Source organism: Ambystoma mexicanum, chromosome 7q (assembly GCF_040938575.1).
Source record: "Ambystoma mexicanum isolate Mex_15411 chromosome 7q, UKY_AmexF1_1, whole genome shotgun sequence".
NCBI classification, from domain to species: Eukaryota; Metazoa; Chordata; class Amphibia; order Caudata; family Ambystomatidae; genus Ambystoma; species Ambystoma mexicanum.
In genome coordinates, this window is record NC_090941.1 from 998997629 (window position 1) to 999009710 (window position 12082).

General features: G+C 47.9%; 1 protein-coding gene across 1 annotated transcript in view; it reads left to right on the forward strand.

The window, feature by feature from the left end:
• The window catches only part of CHRDL2 (chordin like 2), a 719513-nt gene that overhangs the window by 344953 nt on the left and 362478 nt on the right, over window positions 1-12082 (forward strand). Inside the window, exon 4 of the mRNA XM_069640163.1 lies at window positions 7903-8045. Coding sequence (XP_069496264.1) covers window positions 7903-8045 — 143 coding nt within the window. The remainder of the gene's footprint in view (window positions 1-7902; window positions 8046-12082) is intronic.

Sequence of the window (12082 nt, forward strand, 5' to 3'; positions counted from 1 at the left end):
TGGCTGGGCCAAGGACAGAGATCGGAGAGTGACCCAGTAGCAGATTCAGTCCAGGTTCAGTGTTTTTAGCAGGGAGAGAGGGAGAGAAAGCGGAGGCAAAGAGGAAGGTTTTAAGGTGCTTCCTGAACCGGAGATGGTTCTCCTCAAGTTTCAGGGAGGCAGGAAGGCTGTTCCAGAGGGAGGCCCCAGCTGCGGAGAGAGATCTACCCCCAGCTCGTTGCTTGGAGAAGCGGCTGACCCTGAGGTAGTTGGAGGTGGATGAGCGAAGAGCTCGAGAAGGAAGATATTTCGGAAGAGAGAGTTGAAGGTATTTTGGCCCAAGGCCCCAGAAGGCCTTGTGGACAATGCAGAGGGTTTTGAACTTAATCCTCGCAGCCACTGGGAGCCAGTGTAGTGATTTCAGTCCTGGAGAGATACGGTCCTTGGGCTTGAGGCCAAGGACAAGTCTCGCAGTCCTGTTCTGGATAAGTTGCAAAGGGCGGAGAGTAGAGGCAGGAAGATTTAGATAGAGGCTGTTACAGTAGTCCAGCCTCGAGAGAACGGTATTACCCAAATTGTTCGTTTACAATTGTTCGAATGAACAATTGACCAAATTTAAAGGGTCACAATTGACCTTTTCACAATTGACCGTATATATATATATAAATATATAAATATATATATATATATGTTTGGTTATATATTTATTTATATATATATAGGGGTTGTGGGGGGTTTGGCGTTAGGTGTGGGGTTGTGGGGGGGTTTCCCCCACATATATGTTACAATTGACCTTCACAATTCGGTCAATTTTGAAAAGGTCAATTGTAATTCGAACAGTTGTAAAACAAACAATTCGTATACAACCGAGAGAACCAGAGCTCTGGAGACATTGAGCTTCTGGGGGAAGGAGAGGAAGGGAAGGATACCTCTGAGGAGGTGTAGCTGGTAGTGTGACTTCTTAGAGACGTCAGATATGTGAGGAGAGAAAGAGAGTGTGGAGTCGAAGATGACTCCAAGGTTTTTTGCTTTGCAGGTAGGCGCAGGAAGAGGGCCAAGGGAGGCCGGCCAGAGAGCTGCAGTGAAGGATGGAGTCGGTGTGCCGATAAGTAGAATCTCAGTCTTACTGGCATTAAGACAGAGGTCATTGGCGGCACACCATTCCTGGATAGCAGAGAGACAGTCAGAGATGAAGGAAGGGGAAGAGGAGGCTGAGGGTAGCCTGAAAATGAGCTGGGTATCATCCGCGTAGCACTGAAAGTTGGGACAGAGAGCGGCGATGCAGTGAGCACGAAGTGCCAGATACTGGTTGAACAGCCAGGGGGAGAGGTTAGATCCCTGGGGGACACCACAGGTAGAGTAAAAGATGTCAGAGAGGAAGGAACCCAGTTGGACCTGGGAGGGTCGATTGGAGAGGAAGGAGGTCAGCCACGCCAGAGCCTGACCAGTGATGCCCAGGTTATCACAGAGACGGTTAATCAGGATGGTGTGGTTGACAGTGTCAAAGGCAGAAGAGAGGTTGACGAGAATGAGAACACAAGGGGTGTTAGAGTCAAGGTTAGAGAGCAGGTCCTCACGGATGTTCAGGAGAGCAGTTTCCATGCTTCTGGCAGCTCTGAAGCCAGACTGATGGTCATGAAGACTACCAACAGATTCAACATGGAGATTAAGCTGGGAAATGGCCAGTTTCTCCAGGAGCTTGCCCAGGAAGGGGGTGATAGAGATTGGGCGATAGTTAGCTGGGCAGGAGGGGTCGGAAGAGGGTTTCTTAAGAAGGGGGTGCACAAGGGAGTGCTTGAGGGGCGAAGGGAAGACTCCAGAGGCGAAGGAGTGATTGCAGAAGTCAGCCAGGACAGGGGCCAGGGAGTCTATGTGGTCCTTGATAGGTTTGGAAGAACAGGTGTGGACCTGTTTTGACGAGACTTTCATAGATCGGACTTGTCTTGAAACCTCGTCAGCAGAAAAAAGGGGAAAGGCAGAGAAGGAGGGAGGAGGGGTGGCTGCAGAAGGGCCAGAGGGAGAGCAGGGAAGAGAGGGGGGGGAGGTGATAGGAGGAGAGTGAGGACAGGATGTCCTGAGTTTTAGAGATGAAGTGGGAGGCCAGTGCCGTGCAGAGGGCCTGGGAGGGGACAGGAGAGGTGGAGACTACAGCAGAGTTGGCCAGCTCCTTGCAGATTTTAAAGAGTTCGGCCGAATTGTTAGATGCTGCAGAGATGCGAGCTTGGATAAGGGCTCTCTTCTTAGTGAGAACGGAGAGCCGTTATTGCCTTTGGAGCAGGCGGAAGGCCAGTTTGTCCGAGGATGACCATGAAGCACGCCATTTCCTCTCTGCCACCCTGCACTTGCGTTTAAGGGTGACGAGATCCGAGTCATACCAGGAGTTACATTTGGCTTTGGGCTTCAGGCGGATACTCATGACAGGGGCAAGGATATCGAGGGTATCAGATATAGCAGAGTGGAGAGTAGAGAGGGCTGTGTCAGGGTGGGAGTCAGCCGAAGGTGGAGGAGGGGGCGAGAAGGTGGTAGCGAAAGCCTCAACTGACACGCGCTTCATGGGTCGGATAACCGTGAAGGTGGGTGGCAGTGATGAGGGTGGCTTTGCCTGTGGGGTAGGGAAGGTGAGGTGGGAGGATAGGAGAAAGTGATCACTCCAGGAGAGAGGAGTGGAGAGAGGGACAGAGAGGGGAAGGTCAGAAGAGATCAGAGCATCGAGAGTGTGCCCTGCAGAATGGGTCGGCCCAGATGGGAGAATAGATAGTGAGAGAGAGTCGCAGAGGTCGCGAAAGAGTCCGGAGGGAGGACAGGAGGCATCGAGATGGATATTGAAGTCTCCAAGAAAGAGGAGTTGAGTGGTTGAGGACAGGAGTGAGGAGGAGAGGTCAGCCCACTCAGAGAGGAAGGCAGAAATTTGACCAGGTGGCCGATAGATAGTAGCCACGGTAAGGGAATGGCTAGGAGAGAGAGAGGGAGTCGGCAGACAAGGCATTCAAAGGAGGAGTAGGTCTGCGTAGGAGTGAGAGTGGCAGGAATCCACTCAGGGAAGATAAGGGCCACACCGCCGCCAGCACGGTTGGGCCTGGGCAAGGAGAGGATCTTGTAACCGTCTGGTAGGAGTGTGTCAAAGCTGGTGACAGAGCTGGCCGTGAACCATGTCTCAGTGAGACCGAGGATGTCAAGGTCCAGTTCCTCAAGAAGGTGACAGATATCAGAGGAATGTTTGACGGCAGAGCGAGAGTTGAGAGTGTCAATGTGGAGAAGGTTGCCATCTTTGAAGGACTTCCGGGGAGGGGTACAGATCAGAGGTACGTCCTGTGGAGGTGAAGAAGAAGGAGCCAGAGCCAGAGAGAGGGCAGGGTGAGAGGGTGGAGGCAAGGTAGCCGAGGACAGGGAAGAGGGGACAGCAGGAGAGGAAAGGAAGTTGATGAGGCGCAGGAAGCGTCTATCAAAGAGGTGGAGGTTGGCCTGAGGGCCTTGGACCAAGACGGTCCCGTTAGCGTAGACAATAATGATGGCCTTAGAGGAGAGGAAGGGGCCAAGAGGACATCCCAACGGGTGCCACCATTAATGGGAGAAGAGGAGAAGGGAGAGAGCACAGAGACCATATGAAGGGTCCATTGGTCAGGGGAAGGCACGAAACATAGGATGTCAGTAAGCGTTTCCTTGGAAGAGGCACTGGTTTAGGTGTCAGCGATAGGGAGGCCTGGGTTGGAGACCAGGATATCCTTTTTAAACTTTTTCCTACCAGATTTAGTGAGGAGAGCAGGATAGTCAATGGAGAAGCAGTTAGAGAAGATATGAGAGATAGAGAGCACCATGGAATAGGGAGGGGGGGGAGACAGACGAGAGCAAGCAGACAGGGATGAAGCGGCAAGCCCTAGTTTACCACAATTACAGAGCAACAGTAACAGTAAATACGAGTTAGGTACCCATTGTAGAGGCCGCCTAAGTTTGAGAGTCCTGCGAGGGGAGAAAAAGCCCTAGTTTACCACAATTACAGAGCAACAGTAACAGTAAATACGAGTTAGGTACCCAGTGTAGAGGCCACCTAAGTTTGAGAGTCCTGCGAGGGGAGAAAAAGCCCTAGTTTACCACAAGTACAGAGCAACAGTAACAGTAAATACAAGTAGGTACCCAGTGTAGAGGCCACCTAAGTTTGAGAGTCCTGCGAGGGGAGAAAAAAAACCCTAGTTTACCACAATTGACGGATCACACTGAAGTGGTGTAGGTTAGTGGGCGAGCAGGTGGAGCTAACCAGAAAAAGGTGGACCGGCGCCTGGTGTCCCCTGCGGACACCTGCAGACACACAGGGAGCCGCAACCGTAGGAGCCGCCCTTTGCCTAAGGGGCCCTTAGCCGAGGGGGCTGCCGGGCAGGGGTTACCCAGGGGGGTGGGATTTAAGGCAGAAGGAGAGGAAGGGGGGGGTGTGGGCGGGCAGGGAGGCGGAAGGGAGAGGGCAGAGGCGGACCAGGAAGTGAGGAGGAGGGAGGGGGCAGGGGGCAGCACAAGCGCGCACGGAGCGCCAACAAAACAAACAGTGGCAGAATGCAATAATCAATGGAGGCTTACTGAAGCCCAATGGGGCTTGGATGGCAGCCTCACAGCAAGCCGCACAGGGCTACGGGCGACCGCTCGATCCCGCTCTGGCTCAACAAAGAAGCGAGCGTGGAGAGCGGTCGTCCCGTAGTCGTGGAGGGCCTACGAAGTCAACCAATCAGAGGGGGGGTGGGCGGGCAGGGAGGCGGGAAGGGAGAGAGCAGAGGCGGACGAGGAAGTGAGGAGGAGGGAGGGGGCAGCACATGCGCGCACGGAGCGCCAACAAAACAAACAGTGGCAGAATGCAATAATCAATGGAGGCTTACTGAAGCCCAACGGGGCTTGGATGGCAGCCTAACAGCAAGCCGCACAGGGTTACAGGCGACCGCTCGATCCCGCTCTGTGTCCTTTCAGCGACTGTTCTCTTTGTCTCTCGTTATCTCCCTCTGTTACTGTGGTCTTTTAGTGACTGTTCTCTCTGTCTCTCGTTATCTCCCTCTGTTACTGTGGTCCTTCAGTGACTGTTCCCTCTATCTCTCGTTATCTCCCTCTGTTACTGTGGTCTTTTGGGGACTGTTCTCTTTGTCTCTCTTTCTCTTTGCATCTCCCTCTGTTACTGTGGCCTTTCAGTGACTGTTCCCTCTGTCTCTCGTTATCTCCGTCTGGTACTGTGGTCTTTCGGGTACTGTTCTCTCTGTCTCTCTTTCTCTCTGCATCTCCTTCTGTTACAGTGATCTTTCAGGGAGTGTTCTCTCTGCCTCTCTTTCTCTCTACATCTCCCTATGTTACTGTGATCTTTCAGGGAGTGTTCTCTCTGCCTCTCTTTCTCTCTGCATCTCCTTCTGTTACTGTGGTCTTTCGGGGACTGTTCTCCCTGTCTCTCTTTCTCTCCCCCTGTTAGTGTGGTCTTTTGGGGACTGTTCTCTCATTCTCTTTCCCTCAGCATCTCCTTCTGTTACTGTGGTTTTTCAGGTACTGTTCTCTCTGTCACTCTTTCTCTTTGCATTTCCCTCTGTCACTGTAGTCTTTCAGGGAGTGTTCTCTCTGTCTCTCGTTCTCTCTGCATCTGCTTCTGTTACTGTGGTCTTTCGGGGACTGTTCTCCCTGTCTCTCTTTATCTCCCCCTGTTACTGTGGTCTTTTGGGGACTGTTCTCTCACTCTCTTCCTTTCTCGTTGCATCTACCTCTGTTACTGTAGTATTCAGGGAGTGCTCTCTCTGTCCGTCTTTCTCTCTGCAAAAGGTATGCTGGCAATAACAGAGAGCTCAAAAACAAAGAAAAGCACCCTGCCAGGAAACCTAGCTGAGTATTTAGAAATACATTCTTGAGACTTCTTTAGTGTAGTGCTGGCTCCAAGCTACCCGACTCAAACAGAGGTAGGCGAGCTCCCACTTTATGCAGAATTATAAAGTGGCAATTTAATCTTTTTTTACCTTTCGAGTTGCAGGTTTTTAAAATGTCAATAAAGTAGTTACTCACTATAAATAAATATACAAACACGTACCTATACTTTTTCTTTAAAGTGCGTCGTACAAAAGGTATATGCAAAGCCATTCATGAATATTAAACACAAGCACATGACTGGTTTTGTAGGAGTGAGGGCAGTACATGGAAGTAATGAACACATTAGAAGACAGGTTGATCTTACATTTAAACTCTAAATCCTGCCGCCCAAGCCCTTACTAGTTAACTACACCTCTCTAGTGACCATTGTAGGGTCAAGTGACCTAGTCACGGGGCAGGGAACTGACAGCTTGTGTGCATCTCACCTGACCTTTCAAAAGTCCTATAAGTTGTTAAGCCACTGGTAGCAGAGGCATAATTATACAGGAGCAACAGGGCATGTACTGGGCCGGGAGAGACAAACATTAGGCTCCTGCAGCAAAAAGAAGCGGGCCTGTGCTCACGATTCACATTGTGTTCCTTTTTATAGCAAATAGATTGGATAGTACTTAAAGGTGAAATGTTTGAGCATTTGTAGCTTATGGTGCATTTTAAAGTACCTTGGGCCATTCGTATTGGTCAAAGCTACCATTCCATTGTAAACTAAGAGCCTGATTCATGGAATGTTTTGCACGGTCCAAAGTGACTTTGCACTGCCGACACAAACTCTCATTCATTGAAAAGTGCAAAGTGTATGTTTGCAGTGCAAAATGACTGCACTGACTTTGCACTGCAAAAATACACTTTGAACAGTTCCATAAATCAGGGGTTCTGTCGGCAGTGCAACGTCACTTTCAACTGTGCAAAAAAGTCCATGAATGGGCCCTAAGTGATTAAATTGGCATTACAATCACATTTTGATCTGTCATATGGTCCTGTTTGGCAAATGCAATGTTGACCGAGTGCATGGGTCTTCAACCTGCAGTATTCCAGATGTTTTGGACTATGACTCCAATGATCCCTCATCATTGACTATGCTGGCTGGGTTCCATGTGTTCATATCCCGGAAAAATGTCGCCATACAAAAATGTCACCATATATTTGCGGCGATATTAAGCCATGGAACCTGAGGGAGGCACCCCGCAACCGCCATCATTTTTTTAATGGAGCGGGGGAAACCCCCGCAAACCCCGCTGCCAATAACCAAATGAATTATCCCCACTAATAATATCGCTTATGGCCTTACCCCACGACCATTTATATGGCGATATTATTGGTGGGGATAATATCACCTGATACCGTTGGCTGGGCCTGATTGGAATTGTATTCCATAAGGTCAGTAGAGTCAAAGGTTGCAGACTCCTGACCTATGGTATACTGCGTGCCCGAGCAAGCAGAGGGCAAGGTCCGAAGTGGAAGAAGACGAGTGTTAGAAGTGGCTTTGTATGTCCCCATCAAAGAATGTTCAAAATAAGTACTATGCCAATTTGATATTGTTATGCCAGCTGGTAACAGCGCGTAGGGGTTTCCGCACTTTCTTTAGACATCTGAAGGTCGCTGGTTAAAATCCTGGCACTGACAACTCAGACTTTCATGAGGTTGATAAAAGGAGTACCAATTAGTTGGGGTTTTATCCCAGCTAGCACTTAAGCAATCAGTATGTTATGCAAATGCCAATTTAAATATGATCATGTCCTTGTTTGTCCTCCTGCTGGGTCAATATCAGGGGTCTACAATGAATGGTTTGCCAGATGTTTTGCAGTTACAACTCCCGTGATCCCTCACCATTGACTATGCTTGCAAAGGTGAAGGCAGGTGTAGTCCAAAACATCTGGCGAGCCAACGGTTTCAGACCCCTGGTCTATTGGAATTGGTCCACATGGTAGACTGTTTCCAGTGTTAGAATATCTTGTCAGGCAGTCTGTAATATGGTTTGCATGCTGTTTTGTTCTGCACACCAAGGGCAAAATATCTAACCACCTTGGCGTCTCTTGTCGCCCTTTCTAGAGCCGCACACACCCTCCGGTCTTCGTGCACCCATGAAGTCTTGCCTGTATAATGGGACACTCTACCAGCAGGGTGAGATGTTTAGCACCCAAGAGCTCTTCCCTTCTCGGCAGCCAAATCAGTGTGTCCAGTGCAGCTGCTCGGTAAGAAATGTTCCCATGACAAGGAGCATGTGGTCTTCCTCTCATGTGCATGTATTGAAATGTATTATGCTGTGCCCACATGTCCCCTTGCGGCTCCTTTGCAGCGCCTGTCTGTAAGGATATTGGGCTGCTTCTATGTACATGCCTAGTTGGCAGGAGAACAGTAGATGAAGTCTCAGAGTGTTATCCCCGGTCTCTCGTGGACCACGTGATTCGTGTATGATGCTGCGATTGGGCACTGAGGTCAAATCCCTAGAGGGAGGTAGTGCTCCCCTTGCTGCCAGGGTGGTGGCTGCAGGCTCCTTCAAGATGGCAGCTTTTAGCGGCTCTGTGAAAGATGATTGCCTGGGATATTGTTCAGTGTCTGAGGCACTCCAAAGATGGGTTCCCTCTAATTTCAGGGTTTTACCTCTGTGTTTCTTCCTTCTAAATTTGGCTTTGAAGATTATCCTGGTATTTCCTCACTTGAGAATCCATCCCGCTGTGCAATCCTGGATAATGCCCACCAGTGGTCTGCACCTGTGTGCCGCCCGGGACTTTTTACATGGTACACAGACAGTAAGCCTGACTCTCTGCTCCATCAGGAGCCAGTGGAGCTCTTTCAGGACTGGGTGATGTGCTCAGTTTATTGTTATTCACAAGGAGTCTGGCCACCTGGACTTGGATCCTCTGAGATATTATAATTCTATTTCGGATGACACTAAATCGACATTGTTATAATATTCTGTATATTATTTATGTTCTATGTCAATGTGAGGATTCCCCTTCAATAAATGGAGTTCATTCGGAGCTGGCGGTAGATATCATTAACCATTGCACAGATCTGGAGGGTGCAAGAGAGGTCTTTGAGTGGTTCTATTTGTTTTTACTAATAAGTATTTCAGTGCATAATGTTTCATTTTGGAATTCATTACAGCAGCAAACTGCATGGAGGGGGTGGGGCACCCCAATACCCCTGATAATGCCGTCACCATCTAGCCACCCTAAATAAAGCATTATCTCCTGTCCCAAACACAATATCTCTATGTGAATATTGTGCTCTGAAATCATTGGATACCCTTTGGGGTATGAGTTGATCTTCAAAGCTAGATATATTCAATTTGCCAGCCAGCGCTCTGCAGAATGTAATTCTTTCTCACTGGCTGAACAACAATGAGGCTTCTTTAAGCTCCAGAAATGTGTAATAAAACATCTCTTTACACATGACATCCCAAATGTTCATTCGCACCCAGGGAAGGGCGCTCATACAATCAGCTGGCTGGAAACATGGGTGCAAAATGTCAGTGTCTGCCCTCATTCCCGTTGCCAGCTGCACCCCTTCCCTGGGTGCCACCCAGGGCCATTTTAAGCACTTTTGGGGCCCTGGGCATAGACATCTTGGGGCCCCCCTCCACCAAACCAAAGGAATTAAGAGATCAAGAATACTGGTTGCGCCCCCCCCCCCCCACCGCCACGCATCGCGCTCACAACCTACAGGTTGATATGCTGTCTTGCAGCATAATAAGCACGTTTACTCCCTTTAAGTCCCCTTGCCATCTTCATTCTTGCTCTAATCAGAATGAAAAACAAGTAGCATTTGAAGACCAACATTATCAGTCTACGAAGAGGTTACTGTTCTAGTACATGCAGGATACATTTTATCAATAACATCCAGGAAGGTAAGCAGCCTGTAGTATTACAGCAGGACCGTATGTAAAAGGTACATGTAACCCATATTAGACAGAGAACTCACATCAGCTGCCTCACAGAATGCAAATGTGCTCCTGCATGGATAGGGACCACCAATTGGAAGGAAGAAGAACGCTACACATACCGTAGCATGGATAGTGGAGGCAAATTAGAAGCTACCAGGAAGGTGTCTTTTTCCAGACAGACTGAGATTAGAAGTGGGATATGGTTTTCAAATAGTGTTGCCATTAGATATCAAAGGAACAAATGCCTGTGGTGTGCAATATAGATATGCTCACTAGTAACACAGTGAAACCATGAATAAGGTTTTCATGAAGATAATACCATGAGAATGAAATCACTCTGAAGGGCTGACAATTTTGATAGGTTTAGTGACTGCCAATATTGAGAGGTTAGGCAGTACAAGATTAGATTCAATGCCCAGGATCACACATTGGTTAAGGGGTGAAGCTGGGATGTGTGCCAACTCTACAATTTCTGCATTTGAGCACTTTCTTTTCCAGCTCTTACCATGAACTAAAACAATCTAATTTTACAAAAACGGACTTGGAAAGTACACAAATCCCATTATCAAAAATTACTATTTTTTATCAAAATAGTATAGACAGGTGTGATGCAAAATGGGAATGATTCTAGCTTCATTCTCTCCATCATCAAGGGAAGTATATAGGTACCAGCATACCAATCGATGTGATTTAACAAATTTGATCTGCGCTTGTCTTTTTGTATTTTAAAGCTTTAAATACTTCCAAAACAATGTCTTGTGGCTTTTTCATTTATAAACATGCAAAAATAAATTGACTTTTACCAAAAACCAAACCGTTTTTTGTGTCAAACAAGCAGATCTTAAAATATGCTTGCCTGAGGCCTGCAAAATCTGGTCGGCTCTCTTCTGTCTATCAACCCTTCCACCCAAATGGCCTACATAAGAAGAAAGATCAAGTAATGGGCTAAAAGATACCAGCAGCATGCAAGAATGCAAACCTCACATAAAACAGCACAGTAATTTAAGAGATATTAGATTATTTGACCAGGATCACTGTATCGTCTCCTGGCAAATCCAGGATACAAGCATGAAAGCTTTCGTTCCATGGTCTTGAGTTTGGATACTTATTCACCTCTTGGACTAACAGTTTATATCATCGTTGGAGGCGATTGCCTAGGATTTACAACACCCAATCTCAACAAACCAATTTCTAGGCCTTCAGCAAACGGATGAGATGTTAGTTTTCATAGCAACCCCTATCTGGTGCAGGCACATTACTGATACTAGCAGATGTTGTTCTGCAAAACCAAGTACATACAAAGGCAGGTTTATAAACTTCAGACATAGGAAAGACCAGCCAGCCTTCTGGAATGTGATTTTGTAATTTTGCATATGAACACATATCTCTGCAATGGGTGTTTCACACACTGAGCTAACTTCTGAACCATTGTGGCACTCAGTTTATCAATATACATTTCACTGTGCCTATTGCACATGATCAACATAATTCCGACAGGAAGGAAAGAATGCTACAGAGTTGTGCCATAGGAAACACACAAACTATGTATACCACATTGAACACAGAAAGCAATACATGATGAATGCATTAAGGCAGAATGTACTTGTCAAAACAGAAAGGCAATGGGTTTAGAGCCTCAGCAGCACCCCATAAAATATCCTGACATGTGCTATTTAAGACTGGTGAACAATGGAATCTTACTTCTTCAGATCAGGCCGCCCTGTGGGCCCCCCCTCCAAGGAGGGGGCCCTGGCCAAGTGCCCCTTTTGCCCTCCCATAAAAATGTCTCTGGTGCCACCATTTTTTACTTTGCCTATGGCCCCTTCACATACACTTCCTGTGGCCCCCCATATTCCCCGCCGGCCCCCATGATATCCCACCCCTGCCCTCCTTACAGTCTGGCCCTATGCCAATCAGAGAAATGTTAATTTCTACGTCCCAGCGTGAAACCCAGGCCAGGTTGAAAGTGGTCAAAATGTTTTTTAATGGCTGGCGGCCATTTTAATGTTGTATAAAATGTCTTGATGAGGTGGTGTTGCCAAACAATTCTATTGCTGGAGAAATGAGGTTGGTGACATAGGGGGTCATTCCGAGTTTGGAGGTAACCATGGTGCTATTAGCGCCCTGGCTGCCTCCAAACTCGGGTCCGGGTAGTCAGAATGGGGACTTACCGGGTAATTCCAACATTGGAGGACCCGGTAAGTCCCCATTCTGAAAACCATTCCCCATTCCCAATCGAGCCCCCATACGATCGATTGGGAATGGGGCCCTTCAGGAGTTCAATCTTTTACGGATGGTTTCAAATCTACACTGATACAATTTAAAGTATCTTTAGTTATGAAA